The sequence below is a fragment of the Bos mutus genome, chromosome X (assembly GCF_027580195.1).
Source record: "Bos mutus isolate GX-2022 chromosome X, NWIPB_WYAK_1.1, whole genome shotgun sequence".
NCBI classification, from domain to species: domain Eukaryota; kingdom Metazoa; phylum Chordata; class Mammalia; order Artiodactyla; family Bovidae; genus Bos; species Bos mutus.
In genome coordinates this window covers 127,873,802-127,895,369 of record NC_091646.1, presented here as the reverse complement: position 1 = coordinate 127,895,369, position 21,568 = coordinate 127,873,802, and the positions used below count along the sequence as shown (strand labels likewise).

Here is a 21,568-nt window from a genome sequence, read left to right as displayed (position 1 = left end):
GTGCTAAGTCACTTCAGTCATGTCCACTCTGTGCGACCCTATGGACTGTAGCCCCGCCCAGGGCTCCTCTGTCCATAGGATTCTCCAGGCAAGAATACTGGAGCGGGTTGTCACACCCTCCTCCAGGGGATCTTCCCGACCCAGGAATCAAACCCACGTCTCCCGTGTCTCTCGCATTGGCAGGCAGGTTCTTTACCAGTAGCTGGGACATGGAAGCTACCCAAATGTCCATCGACAGCTGAGCGGACAAAGAAGAGGTGCTGCGTATATACACAGCAGGATGTCACTCGGCCATAAAAAAAAAAAAAATAAAAAAGACTGAAACAATGCCATTTGCAGCAACATGGATGGCCCTAGAGATTCTCACACTAAGTCAGACAGAGAATGACAAATATCATATGATATCACTTATATGTGAGGTCAGACAAAGACAAATATCGTATGATATCACTTCTACATGAAGTCTACAAAAAAGGACACAAATGAACATATCTAGGACACAGCAACAGGCTCACTGAAACAGAGAACAGACTTCTGGTTGCCAAGGGGGAGGAGGGTCAGCGGGAGGAATGGACTGGGAGTTTGGGGTTGGCAGAGGCCAACTATTTTATATAAGATGGATAAACAAGAAGGCCCTAGTGTACAACATAGGGGATTGTACTCAGTATCCTGTGACAAACCATAATGGGAAAAGACACGAAAAAGAATATATATATGCAACTATCACCGCATCAATTTGCTATATAGCAGAAATAACCCAACACTGTAAATCAACCACACTTCAATAAAAAAATAAATCAGAAAAGAGACAAATAAAATGTACGGAGAAGGACTTTATGGAAATAGGTTCCCTGATGACCCGGCTTGGCCCATTCTTCTACTGCTTGGGAGCAAAGAAAATGTCTCAGAGAGTCAGTCCCCTCTAAAGAGACTTTCCTCCCCAAACGCATGATTTGTAGTTCTGTGTGTGCACGCTCAGGCACACACACACACACACACATGAGTGAGTGTGCATTCTACCCTGGAGTCACCACCACCCTCAACACCTCTGTTGGTCACAACTGCGTGTATACGGCCCTGCTCACAGGTTCCCTTTTCTTCAACCCAATCGAAGGGACCACCCCCTCCTTGATCAGCGATGCCTGACGCAGCCTCACTCCTGAATGCACTCCTGAGTGCAAACTCCTGTTTTGTTTTGTTTTGTTTTGTTTTTGCACACAAGCATTCCCGTGTGGGGTGAGGCATCAAAGAGCAGAAGCATCTACTCTATTGGCACCCAGAGGCACTCCCTCTATTCCAAAGTTGACAGCAATGCCCTTTCTGGAACTCTCCTCTCTACCCACCGCCTCCCCCCCTCACCCCCCGCACCCGGCCCCTGCCTTAATTACAAAGCAACACCAAGAAAACCCAAAGGCCATGTTGTTGAGACGAGGCAAAATGACTTTTCTCAAAGTCAGCGCTCGAAGCTTCTGAGATCGTCAGAGACGCTTATTTCTTGTAGCTTTCTCTCTTCCAAGCGCACGGCTTATTTACTTGCTGAAAATCAGATGCATAAATGCATAAATAAGGTGGTTGTTACCGATGAGATTTGGCAGGCTGGCAACGGGGTGTCGACGAGGTCGGTGATGGGCAATTCTGCTTTCAAATGATCAAATTTAAAAGGCGTAAAATGCCGTAATGCTGTCATTTTCGCTCTCTTCTGGCTATTGTCTTACTTCCGAGTGGGGAAAAAAAAATATTATGACAGCAGTGTTCCTTCTCTAACGGTTTTGCGTGAACTGGAAACGTGAATGTGCTGCCCAAATCACAGTCAGTCACGGCCGACTCCAGAAGAGCGTGCAGTTGAATGCCACTGACCATTCGTTTTAAAATTGAAGTAACCGATAAAATCGGCAAACGTCTCCTTAGAGTCAACGGGTGGGTCTGATGTTAGTGACCTTAATGAATGGAATTTTGTGTAAAGTGCAGCAAGTACTCGACGAACTCCAGAAACAACAGAGTTTTATTTCGTTTGAGTTTTCTGCTTCACTCATATCTGGGGTACCTGATGGACAAGATCCATTTTGGATGGAGAAGGGGTTTGTTTATGGGAGTAAGCTATTTGAAGACCTCACCTCTCTTTTCTTCTACTGCTTGGGAGCAAATAAAGTGACTTACACAGTCCTATGTAAAGAGACTTTGCTCCCAAATGCTTCCACGCTAACTGAAGAGTATAAAGTCAGGGGCTCCTCTGGCGGTCCAGTGGTCAAGACTCTCTGCACTTCCAATGCCAGGGGTACGGGTTCACAGTCTGGTTGGAGAACTAAGATCCCACATGCTGTGAGGTGTGATCAGAAATGGTTGTTGTTCAGTAACTCAGTCGTCTCCGACTCTTTTCTACCCCATGGACTGCATCACGCCAGGCTTCCCTGTCCTTGTCTATCTGAGCGGGCACATATATGCGTGTGGGTATGTGTGTCTGGGTGTGCATGTACAACTGAGTCACTTTGCTTTATAGCAGAAATTAACACAACATTGTAAATCGGCTATGTGGTGGTTTAGTGACTAAGTTGTGTCCTACTCTTGCAACTTCATAGACTGTATGTAGCCTGCCAGGTTCCTCTGTCCATGGGATTCCCCAGGCAAGTACACTGGAGTGGACTGCCATTTCCTTCCACCTCAATAAAATTAAAATAAATAAAGGTATCCTCCAGTAACAATATCCCATTTATTATTTTTCAGAAGCCTTGCATTTCGAAATCTTGCAATAAGCTCTCCCAAATGTCCTAATGGCACATTTTCTTAAGTTTCTTTTGGCACACGTCCTGAAGCTTAGTCTCTGTGTTTGGAAACGGGGCAGGTGATCTTTCTTTAATCCCGTCTTTTTATTCAATATATTTGACAGCCGTGGAAAGAAAATTGGACATAGGTGGGTCTATATTACTCATTTTGTTACAGGGCACAGGTTGTCATCGCTTCCTAAATGTTTTCTTAAAGTTCTGAAACCTCATTATGTTATCTCGAAATTCGAGTAAACAGTGGTCTGTAATGGAAAACAGGTCCATCTCTCTCCTGTCTAGATCTGCTTGAATAAAAAGCCTGCTCATTAGGGCAGAGGTTTCTGTAATGCTAGACCCTGTCAAAAGTGCCCGCGAGGATGCTTTCTGCAGCCTCTGTTTCCTGATTATCTGGGTAACCAGAGATTTCGGCGATTGCACCAGAGGTCATGTTCTATCTGTCATAGAGCTAAGCTGCCATCCCGAGCATATATCCAAGATTGGATACTCTGGAATCAACTGGTGCATTTTCTTAAAAAAAAAAAAAAATCAGTTTCCACTTTGGGTATTTAGAATCCCAGGGAACTTATTGAATTAAAAGCAAGTTTTTACAAACTCAGGCTTTTAAAAGGTGTGTTACTAAGGATACCCTGGAAGACAAACATCGCAAAAGGACAAGTGTAAACACGTACCTCTCTGTCTTCCCCCCAGAGCACTTAAAAGTCTTTCGAAAATTCCAAAAGGGAATTTTTCAATAAAGGAAACCACCAGTGAGAAAATGAGGTCCAATTTGTTGCTTGAGTTGAGTTTTAATGACCGTGTCGTTGATGGCTTGAGAGTCGGAACAGTGTTTGCTGAATCTTTAAAATACATTTTGTAAGCTAATCTTAGAGGTATGATTAGCAGAGGAGAACTCGTGAAAAATTCAGCAGCCGCTGTAGTCACTTACTACAGGAGGATGGGGCTTGTGAAATGCTCTGACCCCACTTGATAAATAATAGATTTTTTGTTTTTGGTTGTTTAATTTTTTAAAAAATGAAAGAAAACTGACCTCTTTAGAAATCAACCTGTGCGTGCATGCTAAGTCACTTCAGTCGTGTCCAACTCTTTGCGACCCCATGGACTGTAGCCCGCCGGGCTCCCCTGTCCATGTGATTCTGTATGCAAGAGTACTGGGGTGGGTTTCCATGCCCTTCTCCAGGGTATCTTCCCAACCCAGGGATCCAATCCGTGTCTCTTATGTCTCCTGCATTGTCAGGCGGGTTCTTTACCAGTAGCGCCACCTGGGAAGCCCTCGGAATCAACACCGTAACTTTCAAAAAAAAGATGCCTTCTTTCAGCGTAAACTATCATGCACAAAGTAAGTTATAAAGATGTATATCGTACATCATGGGGAATGTATGAAATAGTTTATAATAACTATAAGTGGAATATAAGCTTTCAAACTGTGAATGATGATTACCTGGTACACTTGTAACTGATACTGTATATCAACTACATTTCAATACAAAATTAAATTAAAAATTAAAAAAAAAATAATAGAGTTACCCTCTTTCACCCATCTCAGCAACATTTTATCCACTTGTTCCTCCCCCAAGACTTTGCTGCTGGGGAATTCATTGAGGTTGAAAATCAGACCACAATGGCCCAAAGGCTTCCTCAGAAAGAGCGTGTCCTGCTGAAACACTGAGGCAGGCCACTGGCCACATATGGGGACTCGTCCCTTTGTAAAAGCTCTCCAAACTCATCTGTGCCTCCTTCCAGACATTCATTCATTCCTCCTTCCTCTGCATTATTTCGAAATCACTTGGAGGAATCTTAACTCCCTTGCTGCTGTTTCTCAGTGGCTCAGTCATGTCTAGCTCTTTGCGGCCCCATGGACTGCACCATACCAGGCCTCCCTGTCCATCACCAACTCCCGGAATCCACCCAAACTCATGTCTATTGAGTCGGTGATGCCATCCAACCATTTCATCCTCTGTCATCCCCTTCTCCTCCCACCTTCAATCTTTCCCAGCATCAGGGTCTTTTCAGGTGAGTCAGCTCTTCACATCAGGTGGCCAAAGTATTACAGTTTCAGCTTCAGCATCAGTCCTTCCAATGAATATTCAGGACTGATTTCCTTTAGGATGGACTGGTTGGATCTCCTTGAAGTCCAAGGGACCTTCAAGAGTCTTCACCACATTTCAAAAGCATCGATTCTTCCATGCTCAGCCTTCTTTATGGTCCAACTCTCACATCCGTACATGACTATTGGAAAAACCACAGCTTAAGACTGTACAGACCTTAACTCCCTTAGAAACCCCTACATTCTCTTAAGCCAAGGTCTTATCATATATTCGGCACACAATGGCATGTATTAAAGGTGATGACCCTTTCCCTGTGACTTGCTGTGGACTGCACACTATTCTGATGGAAAGGGAACACCACCCTGACCGTTGACATCACAAAGGGAGGGGACATGTGTGAAGGCAAGACCAGGTGCAGGGCACGCCCTTTGCAGGCAGTGAGTGTGATCAGTACAACACTGCCCACCTCTCAAACTGCATGGTGGTGTTAGGGTTTCAGGATTTCGGCCACCCCTGTGGACTTTTACTGCCAGCCGTCTCACATGTGGGCTCCCCCGGGGGCTTAGCGGTACAGGATCCACCTGCTATAAGAGATGTGGGTTCCATCTCTGGGTCAGGAAGATCCGCTGGAGGAGGGCATGGCAGTCCACTCCAGGATTCTTGCCTGGAGAAACCCATGGGCAGAGGAGCCTGGCGGGGCTACAGTCCATGGGGTCGCAAAGAGTCCGACAAAGAGTTAGCAACTATACAGCAACACCAACCCGTTGCGTAGAGCTTACACCATATCTCTGCGGTCCGTCCTTTCTCGGTCATAACAAGAATACAAGCAACAGTGAGCACACAGCTGCGAATCAAGCCGTCCAAGCTCCACAACTCGGGGTGAGATTGGCCACGGCGGACAGTTAAATAAGAATGGATCTTTCATGAATATGCTTTTACGGGTATGGAGAAACCCGCAGTGGGGAAAGCTGTGCTGTACAGTTATGCTGTCTCCAAACATTTAGAAAGAAGACGCCCTAAACTTTAGAGCATTTTAGAGTCTAAAAGACAGAGCTACGGCCTGTCTGCCTGACGGATTCTAGCTCAGTCTCCCATGGTGCTTGAGGTATTTCTTTTGAGCTGATACCTCCGTGTCATTTTATTACACTTTTACCCAGAGTCCCCTTCTCGGTGACACAGAAAGGGTCTTCCTGGAAAGAAGCCATCTTCTTCAAAATGCTCAGAGGTATTGAGTTTGTAAAACAACAGAAACATCCTAAGCCATGAATGTAATGGCTTAAGGGGAGAATTTTATTTTGGGCAAAAAAAAGGAAAAACACAACCACCTATTAATATGATGCCGGGGTCTACTGAGATCACAAAGATTCCAAAAAATGCTCCGTTTTACTCAGGAGGGGTGAGTAGCAGAAACACATTGGAAGTTAGATTTGTTTTTAATCAGTGAGGGTAGGAAGCTGTGCTGATCTAATTAAATAAAATGTAATCAATACGTGTGATGATACTGGCAAAAGCCTGCTTGCCAGCCAAGACACGTCTGAGAGCTGGATACAAAACTGGTTACATTAATATACAACCCTCATTAAAGAGATAAAATGTTCTACTGATTCACACTGTGGAGGACTATTCTATTGATTTACACTACTAAGGTGTGGAAAATGCAAGCTAATTTACACGCAACATTTTAAGAAGCAGAAATGAAAGACGGCGGGCTTGTACGAGCTGTATGCCAAAGCCCTGAGTATAATGAATCCCTCTTAGCCATCTCATTAGGCGGAATGTTCTGGCCGCCTTTGTTTTTACTATAGTACGTGTTCATCAGTTGACTGACTTGTGTGGCATTACAGAGAAGGTTAGAAGGAAACTCAGAGGTTGCTTCACCTGAACTCATCAGTCACAGAGATTTAAGACATCTGTCGAGTTCACGCAGATAGGGAAACAGCTAGCAGCTAGAACAGGGCCGCAGTCACCTTGTCCAAAAGACGATGCTCCTCCCAAGGTTTAAACGAAATGAAACAAAAGTTGTTCTTATCATTGCCACCGTCGGTGACCCTCGTCACGTTCAATGTGCTCTTAACACAAACCGACAAAGAAAACTCTACGGCCACGTTCAAGGATCTCCTAAACACCTTGCTGAGAAAAATGCTGAATTCGGGGAACCGCAAGGAAAGGAAGTACGAGAGAAGGGGCAAAAGGGGAAAAAAAAAAAAAGGAAACATGACAAAAATCTTGAGCAACCTGTTGACGGTGCCGTTGACTCAGTTTTGTCCAATTTTGTGCGGAAGGAGCCAACGACCTTAGCACCAGAGACATCGCTGGAGCACACAGGAGGTGAATGGGAAGTTCAGATTTTTTCTCTGCAGAAAAAAACCCTGAGGCTGAGAAGCCGTGTAAGAGAAAGCGCAGGTGTACACACTCACTTGTGTCCCTGGTCGTCTCCAACTCTGCAACCCTTTGGACTGCAGCCCGCCAGGCTCCTCTGCCCGTGGGATTTCCCAGGCAAGAATCCTGGGTGGGTTACCATTTCCCCCTCCAGGAGATCTTCCCACTCCAGGGGGATCAAACATATGTCTCCCATGTCTCCCTGCACTGCAGGCAGATGCTTCACCCGCGGAGCCATCAGGAAAGTCCCAAGAGAAAGCGCAGTCACCATGATTTCACGTCGATGTGCAATGCACAGCTTACAAAGTAACACCTCAGGGACTTCCCTGGTGGTGCAGTGGTAGAGAATGTGCCTTCCGATGCAGGGGACACGCAGGTCTCAGTCCCCGCTTGGGGAATTAAGATCCCACACGCCGAGGAGCATCTGAGGCCGCCCACCGCAACTATTGAGTCCCCACATCCACAACTAGAAAATCCACACATTCCAACAACAACAAAAAATCCCAGATGACACACAGAAAAAAATCCCAGATGGTAGAACTGAGATCGCAATTGTCACAAGTGAGACCCGCCGCCGCCAAGTGAAATACACATTAAAAAAATATCTTCTAGAAAGGAAAAAAATTCACTAAGAAGTCTTTGGGTTCCTCCAAAAAACATGCCATGTCTCTCAGGAAATAGGGTAACCCGCTTAGGGAGGAGGGACGCAGAGAGCAAGGGAACCCCCGCCATCCTCGCAGACGCAGCAAGAAGCACAGAAGCTGGAGGAGAAGGAGACAGTGGGCGTTAACAGGATGCACAGAGGAAGAAGACCTCAAGGTTACTGCAGCGAGACTGTCCCCAGCTGTACCCGCCGCTCGAGTCTTCGGTCTCCCAAACCTGCCCTGTACCCAACTGCGCTAGAGACAAGGGGCTGCTCAGATTCAGCTGCCAAAAGAGTCAGTGGTGGGAATCCCCTGGCGGTCCAGGGATTAAGAATCCACCTTCCTGTGCAGGGGACTCGGGTTCAATCCCTGGCCGGGAATTAAGATGCCGCCTGCCACGGGGCAACGAAGCGGGCATGCAGCAGCTGCTGACCCCAAGGTTACTGAAGGCACCCCAATGAGAAGCCCGAGACCCTCAGTTAGGGAGTAGCCCTCATTCGCCCCAACTAGAGAAAGCCCACGCACAGCAGTGAGAACCCAGAGCAGCCAAAAATTAAAATAAATACATAAAGAGAGCATAATGGGAGGAAAGAATAAAGGCTTGACTCTTTTTCCTTCATTCATCTCTTTGATCAGCAGCCTACAGACCCAGACTCCCATCAGTAACCTCAACTGCACCTGCTCCTTACCTGTCGTTTGATCCCTGAGTTGGGAAGATCGCCTGTAGGAGGAAATGGCAACCCACTCCAGTATTCTTGCCTGGGGAATCCCATGGGCAGAGGAGCCTGGCGGGCTACAGTCCACGGGGTCACAAAGAGTCAGACACGACTGAGCGACTAACACTTTCACTTTTACCCACCACGCTCAGCGTTTGTCTGGTGACTTTTCCTTGGAACACAAACAAAAACAAACACACACACACAAAACCAAGCACGTGCTGCCTCTGATGGTGTCAGACACACAGACAGAAACTCAGAAGAAATAAGCTAGGAGGCAGGAAAAGTCACAGCCACTTCTGAAGTTCAGACTGAACACTGTTGTTGCTTAGTCACTAAGTCATGCCTGACTCTTTGTGACTCCATGGACTGTAGCCCGCCAGGCTTCTCTGTCCGTGCGATTCTCTAGGCAAGAACTCTGGAGCGGGTTGCCGTTCCCTTCTCCAGGGGATCTTCCCCACCCAGCGATCAAACCTGCGCCTCTTGCATTGGCAGGCAGATTCTTAACCACAGAGCCACCTGGGAAGCCCACAGACCGAAGATACAGGGATACGTACCGACGCTCCAATCCATCTCCTCAGCGGCATCCCCGTAGGAGCCGTGTTGACTTTTGCCGGCAAAGTCCTTCGAAGAGAAGAGAGCCGTGTGCATGTGCAGGAAAGACAGGACAAGCAGGAAAGGGGTCTCGGCATTCCTAAAAAAAAAGAAAAAGCCAAGGGCAAAATAAGCATGTTGGATGCCTTTGTTGTTGCTGTTTAATTCTGAGAGTGAAAACACGTATTCCCTTGGTTAAAAAAAAAAAAGAAGAGAAATATCCATCTTGCAAAAATATCAAACTGTGAGGATTTCCCCAATTGGTTAAAAAAAAAAAGAAAGGGAATATGCAACTTGCAGAAATAAAATCAAACTGTGAGGATTTCCCCCCTTGGTTAAAAAAAGAAGAAAAAGAGAAATATCTAGCTTGCAAAAATAAAATCAAACCGTGACGATTTCCGCCCTGGGAATAGAGATGTCATCAGCGGAGCCCTGGGAATGTAGGCTGGACAGATTGGTCATTCTGCCCTGCTCACATCCTTGGGTGTGACGGACAGCTTGCTCTTTTGGAGGAAAGAAGATCCCCTGGACAAGGGAAACAGCAACCCGCTCCAGTATTCTTGCCTGGAGAATCCCATGGACAGTGAAGCCTGCCGGGCTACAATCCATTGGGTTGCAAGAGTCGGACACCACTGAGCGACTAAATCACCCACTCCAGTATTCTGGCCTGGAGAACTCCATGGACTGTAGACTCCATGGGGCTACAAAGAGTCGGACACGACTGACCAACCTGCACTTTCTCTTAGGAACCTAGGCTCAGCTGTCCTTCCAGAGAGATGGCAGGAAAAGACCCTCACAGTCCCATCTCTCTTCCTCTCTACGACCTTGAAAACTAAAGGAGCACTTGAGCGAGCCGGCAGGAGGGAGATCTCCCCATAACAGCTTCACTCCATTTTTTTTTTTTTTATTAGCTAAAGCACTTCAGTAAACAACTCTTTTGAAAATTTACTGCTGTCCAGCCTTGCAGGCTGTGTGAAGAGAGAGAACTTTTCGGCTGCTACACGCCTTCTCTCTATTTGTTACAAATACAGAAGGCGGCTCTCTGCACCTTGCCAGCAACCCATGATCATGCCAATCTCAGAATCACAAAGATTTACATCCTGTCCTCCCCTGGGAGTGAAATCCAGGCAGGAAGACAGCTACAGTGTAATTCTTCTCCTGCCTGTCAAGAAGGTCTTGCACAGTACATTCCTCTTCTGAGAAAGAAAGAGTCAATCATGTCCGACTCTTTGCAACCTCATGGACTATAGCCCACCAGGCTCCTCTGTCCATGGGATTCTCCAGGCAAGAATGATGGAGCAGGTTGCCATTTCCTCCTCCAGGGGATCTTCCCAACCCAGGGATCAAACTCATGTCTCCTGCACTGCAGGCAGATTCCTTACCCACTAAGTCATCCAGTTGAAATTTGTTGAGATAGTCACTAAGTCATGTCAGACTCTTTCAACCACAAGGACTGTAACCCATCAGGCTCCTCTGTCCATGGGATGCTCCAGGCAAGAATACTGGAGTGGGTTGCCATTCCCTTCTCCAGGGGATATTCCTGACCTGGGGATTGAACTTGGGTCTCCCTCATTGCAGGCAGTTTCTTTACCGTCTGAGCCATCAGGCAGAGCCTCTTCTTCTGAGAATCTGAGCTTTCCCTGAGCGTTCCCATTTGCATCAGCATCGGGAATAATTGGAATGCAAATATAGATGTCTATGGATGGCTTCCGAAGGCCCTTGGAAGCTGGCAATCGGACTAAGGTATAAACCAAGAGATGGTGAAGGACAGGGAAGCCTGGCGTGCTGCAGCCCATGGGGTTGCAAAGAGTCAGACACAACCGAGCGACTGAACCACGACCATAAACCAGACAGCGGTAACAACATCCAGCCAGCCAAAGTGCAGGTGACCAACACTCTGCACTCGCAGATGGACACGTCCGGGTGTTCATTTCATCTGCCGAAGCCTCTTGCAACTACTCTGCCCACATGGCACCAGGCACTCAGAATATAAAGCCAGGATGGACCAAGCCCTGCCATCCAGCCACCCAGAGTTCAGAGGAGACCATTCAGAGTTGGCTGGTCTGAGCTGCTTAAAGTGCTGCCACCGAATGTATCAGAGGATGATACAGACGAGGAGCGTGAGCGGCGGTCAGAACCCTCTCCTGGAGAGAGCGTGCAAAGTTCCTGCCGTGCTTCAGTGTGTGTGACTGCTTTCCACAACTGTGTCAGAGTCTAAGCCACTATCCCTCCAGCCACACTGTTCAGACACCGAAGTGGACGACGGTGGAGACATAACCCGAGCTCTTAAAAGCATGACTTCTATGGCACATTGCCCCAGGCTCTTCATTCGAACACACTTCAGAATACACTTTTAATTTTTTAACATATTTTTTTTTGATGTGGATAACTTTTAAAGTCTTTATTGACTTTGCTACAAAATTGCTTCTGTTTTATGTTATGTTTCTTTTTTTTTTTGGTCACGAGGCATGTGGGATCTGACCTCCCTGACCAGGGATCAAACCCCACACCTCTTGGCTTGGAAGGCAAAGTCTTAACCACTGGATCACTGGAAAAGTGTTGAGTTTTTAAAACAAAAAAATTATCTATATAGATTTTTACACTGACTGAAAGATATCACTAATGGGGCTTCCCAGTGGCACAGTGGTAAACAATCTGCCTGCAATGCAGGAGACCTGGGTTTGATCCCTGGGTCAGGAAGATGCCCTGGAGGAAGGCATGGTAACCCACTCCAGTATTCTTGCCTGGAGAATCCCACGGACAGAGGAGCATGGTGGGCTGCAGTCCAGGGGGTCACAGAATCGGACACAACTGAGCTAAAAGGACACTTTTATGAAACACAAGACATATCTGGAAATGAGCTTCAGTGAAAATGGTTAGTACGCATTTTACTTCTCATTATATACTTTAAAGATATATATATAATCAATGAAAATGGTTAGTATGTATCTTACTTATGATTATATATATATATATATACACACACACATCTTTAAAGTATATAGCAAGAAGTAAAATATATACTAACCGTTTTCACTGAAGCTCATTTTTGGATATGTCTTGTGTTTCATAAAACATATATATAAAGAGATGATATATAGATATTTCTGCTGCTGCTGCTAAGTCGCTTCAATTGTGTCCGACTCTGTGCGACCCCACAGATGGCAGCCCACAGGCCGCCCCATCCCTGGGATTCTCCAGGAACACTGGAGTGCGTTGCCATTTCCTTCTCCAATGCATGAAAGTGAAAAATGAGAGTGAAGTCGCTCAGTCGTGTCCGACTCTTCGCAACGCCATGGACTGCAGCCTACCAGGCTCCTCCATCCATGGGACTTTCCAGGCAAGAGTACTGGAGTGGGGTGCCATCGCCTTCATATATCTGAGATATTTATATGTCTGAGATTTTTGTTTCTCTGACAGATGATTTATGTGTTTCCTTATATAGATATTGGAGAAGGCAATGGCAACCCACTCCAGTACTCTTGCCTGGAAAATCCTATGGACGGAGGGGCCTGGTGGGCTGCAGTCCACGGGGTTGCTAGGAGTGGGACACGACTGAGCGACTTCACTTAATTTTTTGACTTGCATGCATTGGAGAAGGAAATGGCAACCCACTCCAGTGTTCTTGCCTGGAGAATCCCAGGGACGGGGGAGCCTGGTGGGCTGCCGTCTATGGGGTCGCACAGAGTTGGACACGACTGAAGCGACTTAGCAGCAGCAGCAGCATATATAGATATCTGTGCTATGCTGTGCTAGGTTGCTTCAGTCCGACTCTTTGCAACCCCATGGACTGTAGCCCACCGGGCTCCTCTGTCCATGGGATTCTCCAGGCAAGAATACTGGAGTGGGTTGCCATGCCCTCCTCCAGGGGATCTTCCCAACCCAGGGATCAAACCTGCAAACTCTTCCGTCTCCTGCACTGGTGGGCAGGTTCTTTACCCCTAGTGCCCTCTGGGAAGCCCTAAGGACTGGACTATAGACATGAGCTTATCTAAGAATTCCCAGGCGTGTTCCCCTTTGGAGGACTGGAACCTGCCCTCATACATTTGGAGCAGGGGGTGTTGAACTCCCTAACCTTCTTCCAGATAATCCACACTCAGACCTGGTTGGAAAGTCTGCAGTCAAGTGCAGAAGCAGAGAAGGCATCAAGCTTGTTACAGTCTACTCGGGAGGGCCCTCAGAGAGTTAGAGGTGGGCTTTCATCCACTATGTACCGTGTGCTTGTGGGGCTTTGGAGATCGCTCTCAACTTCTGAGCCCCAGATTCCTCCACAAGAAGATACCTCAACCCTCATCTCCCAGGGTCCTTCTGTACCATGTAAGAGGTGAGGGTGGGGCAACTCCCCTGGTGGTCCAGTGACTAACACTGCATTTCCAATGCGGCGGGCCTGGGTTTGATCCCTGGCAGAGAACTATATCCTACATGCTGCAACTAAGACTTTGCATGACTCCACTAAAGATCCAAATGCCCCAATACAGATCGAAGATGCTACATGCCTCAACTAAGACCTGGTTCAGCCAAAAGAAAAAAAGAGGTAATGGGTATGAAATGTGCCCAAGAATATGTGTATATGCATAGTAAGTGATGTGTAACTAACCCGTATCTGTTAAAACCTGAACATGCCCCTAGGTGGGCACCCAACCTGGATCTGTTTTATAAAGTGTGGGACAGAGTCATGACCAGGGAGAAGACTGAAGGACCCTTCTTCAGGGCACAAAAGGAGAGTTAAGGAGCTCTAAGAAATCTACAAGTCATTCCTGCCTATCAGAGCAGCGAGGATTGCTAGTTAATTATAGTGTGTTTTGGGCTTCCCTGGTGGCTCAGTGGTAGAGAATCCACTTGCCAATGCAGGAGACAAAAGAGTTAGGAGGTTTGACTGAGTTTGATCCCTGGGTCAGGAAGAGCCCCCGGAGAAGGAAACGGCTAACCCACTCCAGTACTCCTCAGTACTTCTGCCCTGAATCTACATCCCATGAAGGTGGTGTTGTTCAGTCGCAAAGTCATATCCTATCCTTTGCAACCTCAGGTACTGCAGCCCACCACACTCCTCTGCCCATAGGATTCTCCAGGCAAGAATACTGGAGTGGGTTCCCATTTCCTTCTCCAGGGGATCTTCCCCACCCAGGGATTGAACCCATGTCTCCTACATAGGCAGGCAGATTCTTTACCACTGAGCCAACAAAGAAGCCCCATAACGGTGTTAAGAGCTGCCTACATTTGTCAGGATATTCTGGTCAAAGAGATAACACATTTATGTGCCTTCAGACCCTTGAAAAAACTTTTTATAAATGTGGCGGTGTCACCAGTCATTATGGTTCTTTGGTGCCATATTAAGGTGATTCTGTCAAGATCCTTAAGTACAGCAATTCAGCAACTCAGATATCTTCTCTAACAGAGATAACTATGTTACCCAAAAAATGGTTTTACCTAGGTGCTTCTTTTTTAATGCAATAATAACTTTTATTGGCAAATATCTTTACTAGACTTATTATGGGCATTGTTTCGTAATGTATTTAAATGGCAAATCACCATGTTGTGTACCTGAAATTTAGTGTAAGGTTGTACATCAACTATATTTCGAAATTAACTTTAAAAGTTTTTAATGAGTACAGCTCAGAGAGAAAAAATTAATTAAAAAAACACAGGAGAAAGCAGCTAATCTAGATGCTTTTTAAACCTTCCAGTCTTCAGATAACACATGTGAGAAGCTCCTTACGAAGGGCGCTGTGGCAAATAGGTGGAGCATTTTCACTAATATTGACCATTAAGTATCGCTCCAACACGGGCAACAGGCATTTACTGGGTTGCCCAAAAGGTTCATTTGGGTTTTTTCCTTAAGACGTCACTTTACAGTCCATGGGATTCTCCCAGCCAGAATACTGGAGTGGGTAGCCTTTCCCTCCTCCAGGGGATCTTCCCAACCCAGGGATTGAACCCAGGTCTCCCGCGTTGCAGGCAGATTCTTTAACCAGCTGAGCCATGAAGGAAGCCCAAGAATACTGGAGTGGGTAGCCTATCCCTTCTCCAGGGGATCTTCCTGACCCAGGAATCGAACCGGGCTCTCCTGCATTGCAGGTGGATTCTTTACCAACTGAGCTATCAGGGAAGCCTAAGATGTCACAGAAAACTCCAAATGAGCTTTTTGGCCAACCTGATGCATTGGAATCATCCCTTTGAAGACAAACCCATTAAAAATAACTCAGCAACCACGACCACCAGCTATGGTATTGCTGCTGCTGCTGCTAAGTCGCTTCAGTCGTGTCCGACTCTGTGTGACCCCATAGACAGCAGCCCACCAGGCTCCCCAGTCCCTGGGATTCTCCAGGCTAGAATATCCTAAACATCTAATTCTGAAAGAAAATTGCAGAAACCTCAGTAAAATCAAGATAAACTGGTTGGACAGACAAGTATTAGAGAAATGCAAATTCAATCTGCAATGAGGTACTAGCTGACGCCAGTCAGAACAGCCAGCATCAGAAAGTCTACAAATAGGGACTTCCCTGGTGGTCTAGTGGTTAAGACTCTGTGCTTCCAATGCAGGAGGTGTGGGTTCAATCCCCGGTCGGGAAAGTTACATCCCACATGCCATGCAGCATGGCAAAAAAATTAGACAAACAAAAAGTCTACAAATAATAAATGCAGGAGAGGGTGTGGAGAAAGGCAACCCTCCTACACTGTTGGTGGGAATGTGAATTTGTGCAGCCACTATGGAGAACAAGATGGAAATGCCTTAAAAAAATTTAAAATAAAACTATCACATGATCCAGAAATCCCACTCCTGGGCATGGTTTTCTGGACAAACCCATCATTAGAAAAGATATATACACCTTAATATTTATAGCAGTGCTATTCAAAAAAGCAAAGATATGGAAATGAGGTAAATGTTCACCAACAGAGGAATTGGTAAAGAATATGAAAGACTGAAATAATGCCATTTCTTTTAGTAGAAAAATGGATGGAGCTAGAGATGATCATACTTAGTGAAGTTAAGTTAGACAGAGAAAGACAAATACCATATGATATCACTTGTGAAATCTAAAAAAAAACCAGTGCAAGCGAACTTATTTGCAGAACCGAAATAGCCTGACGGACATAGAAAACAAATGTATGGTTGGTTACCAAAGGGGAAAGTGGAGGGGGAAAGAATTAGGAGTTTGGGATTAACAGATACACACACTACTATATATGAAATAGATAATCAACAAGGACCCACTGCCCACAGCACAGGGAATTATATCCAATCATAATAAACCTAGACAGAGGATGAGATGGCTGGATGGCATCACTGACTCGATGCACGTGAGTCTGAGTGAACTGCGGGAGTTGGTGATGGACAGGGAGGCCTGGCGTGCTGGGATTCATGGGGTTGCAGAGTCGGATACGACTGAGCGACTGCAGTGACTGACTGACTGATAAGGGAAAAGAATCTGGAAAGTATTATCTATCTATATGTTACAGACAAAACTGAATCACTCTGCCGTACCCCTGAAACTAACACAACATTGTGAATCAATGCTACTTCAATTTAAAAATAAATAAAAATTTAAAAGTTTAAAAAGATAAACTGTCTGAGGTTGAATACCCTCAGGCTAATCAAATGTTTTTTGATTCCCCTCTCAAGATCAAACGCTGAGGAATCCATTAGAATTCCTTCTAATCGTATGAATATTCACATATCATAGAGTTTCAATCATCTGGGTCAAAATACCACCAGCTGCAACAGACTGACTTGCCCTGGAAGTTGAGTGTCATTCCTGAACCCTGTCATTTTATAAGGAGCAGGGTATCATTCATCTCCTCCAGGCAGGTTTCGGAGAGATTCTGGGGAGTGGAGACGGACATAAGAAGGTTTCGCTGTTTCAGTAAGTTTTTCGAGCACAAGTCTGCTGTATTTTGGCTGAAATGTGTAGGTCTGACATCCACAGAATACCACTCTACTTCAGAATGGCCTTTCTCTTATTTATAAAACAGTGTAAGGTTAACCCAGGAGGTTAACCTCAACAGTGTAAGGTTATACTTATACTACTACTACTTAAAACTGTACGGTTATACTTAGTGTAAGGTTACACTTATTAAGTGTAACTTAATAGTGTGAGGTTAACTCCTTCCCAGGAGGTAATAACAGCTTTGTCCGCCATGCAGACTGGCACTCCTTGCTGAGTCACGATGTCAAGTGAGTGTCACGACCAGATCATTTTTTGAGAAAATGAAAACGGAATCAGGTAGAAAGCATCAGAAGCAATCCCTCTGAGAAGAAGTAATTCCTTTCGGGAAACGTTTGTTTCAGCTAAACATCTGCGTGTGACCTCTTACCGGATGATGGTGTAAAGCACACGTCTTCCAAAGTTCAAAAGCTTTTGCTGCCTTCTAGAAAAACGTAGCAAGAGGGTCCAAAGAGTCTGACGTGTGTGTTAGTTACTCAGTCGTGTCCAACTCTTTGAGACTCTGTGGACTGTAGCCCGCCAGGCTCCTCTGTCCATGGGCTTCTTCAGGCAGGAATACTGGAGTGGGTGGCCATGCCCTCCTCCAGGGGAATCTTCCCTCAAAGAGTTGGACACAACTGAGCAACTAACACTTCCACTTTCTTTTTCAAGCAGCCTAACAAGAGGAGAAACCCGCAGAGGGCCTTCCCTGGAGGTCCAGTGGTTAATAACTTGCCTGAAGTTACTTAGCACACACACACAGGAGCATTGGGAACACATCCCAGGTGGCTCAATGGTAAAGAATCCACCCACCAATGCAGGAGACCCAGGTTAGACCCCTGGGTCGGGAAGATCTCCTGGAGACGGGAATGGCAATCCACTCCAGTATTCTTGTCTGGAGAATCCCATGGAGAGAGGAGCCTGGTGGGCTACAGTCTGTGGCGTTGCAGAGTCGAACACAACTGAGCACACATACACACTCATTTGCACAGGATGAGGGGCACCTGGCAAAGTAACTCTGGGAGGAGGGAGCCCACAGCACTGCAATTCCCAAGCCCCGCTTAGATCAGTTCAATTCAGTTGCGTCCGACTCCTTGCGACCCCATGGACTGCAGCATGCCAGGCCTCCCTGTCCACTACCAACTCCCCGGAATTTACTCAAACTCATGTCCATGGAGTCGGTGATGCCATCTGACCATCTCATCTTCTGTCATCCCCTTCTCCTCCTGCCTTCTGTCTTGCCCAGCATCAGCGTCTCTTCCTCTTGCTCCCAACACACAGCTCTGCAAAGCATGCCATCTCATTTCCACGTGCATCCTTTGGAGACATCCCCCCAAGCACAGGAGTTTGGAAACGTGGCTTGCCGAGCACCCCGGTCCCCACTCCCCCCACCTCTGCCCAGATCCCCGAGATGGCACCGTCCGCGCATCCCAGGCACCGTCGGGCCGGGAGAGGTGACCCACCGACGTAAGAAGTGGGCGGCGTCCGCCGTGAGCCTCTGCGTGAGGTTGTCGTAGGACATGGGCTGCTGCGTGATGTCACGGTTCCGCATCAGGAAGCAGTTGAGCGGCCGAAAGTAGTGCAGAAAGCCGAGCAGGAGGCCGAGTAATAGGGTGGCCAGAAGGAAGAGGAAAAGGAAAGCGCAGGGGGGCGCCCGGAAGAGCCCCAGCCACTTGAGCACGACCAGGGTCAGCAGGGCCACGGCGATGAGCTGCATGGGCAGCAACACCAGCAGCCTGAAGGCCGCGGTGAACACACTGCCCTCGCCCAGCTTGCAGTCCCGCATGTTGGTCAGGGGCAGCCCGTGGAAGTAGTCGAAGCCGTGGCTGGTCGGGTGGTGACAGAAGTCGCCGGGGTCGTGGCAGCTGATGCCCAGGTGCCACTTGCCTAAGGGGGCAGACCACAGGGGCAGCGAGTTTAGAGCCAGTGGAAACCGCCCCCCACCCCGCCCCGCCCCGGCCCTGGTGCCCAGCTCAGCTTTGGATGCCTGTGAGCTGACACCCCGTAGGGCCTGTCTGCTCGATCATCCAGATACATCTATTCGATCCCGTTCACCTCCTTTTCCCTAAACGATCTAGGGTAGGAACTACTCATGCCACCAGGAAACAATAGGCGATTTGAGGACTGGAAAAAAAAAAAAAGCCCCAAGACCAACACTTTGCATCCTTCACGTTGCTGAGTCGTTAAGCCGTGTCCGACTCTTTGCGACCCCGTGGACTGTAGCCCACCAGGCTTCTCTGTCCATGGGATTCTCCAGGCAAGGATACTGGAGCGGGATGTCATTTCCTTCTCCAGGGGATCTTCCCAACCCAGGGACGGAACCTGCGTGTCTTAAATCTCCTGCACTGGCAGGCGGATTATTTTACCACTGATTATTTTATCCTACACTTTATAGGCAGGAGAAAAAAACTACAGAAGAAAACAGCAGTGTTTTTCTGGGACAGGTGTTTTTTTTTTTAATATTCTCTTTTCTTTTTTTTTGACATGCTGTTTGCTCCCTAAGTCATGTCCAGCTCTTTGCAACCCCAGGGACTGTAGCCCACCAGGCTCCTCTATCCATGGGATTCTCCAGGCAAGAATACCAGAGCGGGTTGCCGTGCCCTCTTCCAGGGGATCTTCCTGACCCAGGGATCAAACCCACATCTCTTATGTCTCCTGCTCTGGCAGGTGGGTTCTTCTCAGTGAGAAGCCCATTTTGGACATGGAGCACTTTCAAAGTCTTTACTGATTACAATACTGCTTCGGTTTTAGTATTTTGGCCATGAGGTATATAGGATCTTGGCTCCCCAACCAGGGTTTGAAGCCACACCCTCTGCCTTGGAAGGAGAAATTTTAACCACGGGACCACCAGGGATATCCCACAGGTGCTTTTTTAAAAGACATTTCCTTAAAAGGAAAGTCTTAGAACCAACTTGATTTTCTCCCTTGAAAGTTAAAAGTGGAAATGAATCCTTACATAAAAATGACCCCCGAGGCATGAGGAAATCGTACTCACAAGTCAATAATTATTTTAAACACCTCTAAGATGGGAGGGTCATGTTGGAGAGGTCTGACAGAATGTGGTCCACTGAAGAAGAGAATGGCAAACCACGTCAGTATTCTTGCCTTGAGAACCCCATGAACAGTATGAAAAGGCAAAATGATAGGATACTGAAAGGGGAACTCCCCAGGTCAGTAGGTGCCCAATATGCTACTGGAGATTAGTGGAGAAATAACTCCAGAAAAAATGAAGGGATGGAGCCAAAGCAAAAACAATACCCAGCTGTGGATGTGACTGGTGATAGAAGCAAGGTCCGATGCTGTAAAGAGCAATATTGCATAGGAACCTGGAATGTCAGGTCCATGAACCAAGGCAAATTGGAAGTGGTCAAACAAGAGCTGGCAAGACTGAACATCAACATTCTAGGAATCAGCGAACTGAAATGGACTGGAATGGGTGAATTTAACTCAGATGACCATTACATCTACTACTGTGGGCAGGAATCCCTTAGAAGAAACGGAGTAGCCATCATGGTCAACAAAAGAGTCTGAAATGCAGTACTTGGATGCAATCTCAAAAACTACAGAATGATCTCTGTTCATTTCCAAGGCAAACCATTCAGTATCACGGTAATCCAAGCCTATGCCCCAACCGGTAATGCTGAAGAAGCTGAAGTTGAGCGGTTCTATGAAGACCTACAAGACCTTTTAGAACTAACACCCAAAAAAGATGTTCTTTTCGTTATAGGGGACTGGAATGCAAAAGTAGGAAGTCAAGAAACACCTGGAGTAACAGGCAAATTTGGCCTTGGAATACAAAATGAAGCAGCGTAAAGGCTAATAGAGTTTTGCCAAGAGAACACACTGGTCATAAGAAACACTCCCTTCCAATAACACAAGAGAAGACTCTACACATGGACATCACCAGATGGTCAACACCGAAATCAGATTGATTATATTCTTTGCAGCCAAAGATGGAGAAGCTCTATATAGTCAGCAAAAATAAGACCAGGAGCTGACCATGGTTCAGATCATGAACTCCTTATTGCCAAATTCAGACTTAAATTGAAGAAAGTAGGGAAAACCACTAGACCATTCAGGTATGACCTAAATCAAATCCCTTATGATTATACAGTGGAAGTAAGAAATAGATTTACGGGACTAGATCTAAGACAGAGTGCCTGATGAACCATGGATGGAGGTTCATGACATTGTACAGGAGACAGGGATCAAGACCGTCCCCATGGAAAAGAAATGCAAAAAAGCAAAATGGCTGTCTGGGGAGGCCTTCCAAATAGCTGTGAAAAGAAGAGAAGCGAAAAGCAAAGGAGAAAAGGAAAGATATAAACATCTGAATGCAGAGTTCCAAAGAATAGCAAGGAGAGATAAGAAAGCCTTCCTCAACGATCAATGCAAAGAAATAAGAGGAAAACAACAGAATGGGAAAGACTAGAGATCTCTTCAAGAAAATTAGAGATACCAAGGGAACATTTCATGCAAAGATGGGCT

At 46.5% G+C, this 21,568-nt stretch overlaps 1 protein-coding gene across 3 annotated transcripts in view; it reads right to left on the bottom strand.

The window, feature by feature from the left end:
- STS (steroid sulfatase) overlaps nt 1-21,568 on the bottom strand; it is a 163,923-nt gene that overhangs the window by 59,998 nt on the left and 82,357 nt on the right. For all 3 annotated transcript variants that reach the window (XM_070366315.1, XM_070366317.1, XM_070366316.1), the window contains 2 exons: nt 18,544-18,967; nt 9,122-9,258 (listed from right to left, as the gene is read on the bottom strand). In XM_070366315.1, the coding sequence (XP_070222416.1) occupies nt 9,122-9,258; nt 18,544-18,967 (561 nt within the window). The remainder of the gene's footprint in view (nt 1-9,121; nt 9,259-18,543; nt 18,968-21,568) is intronic.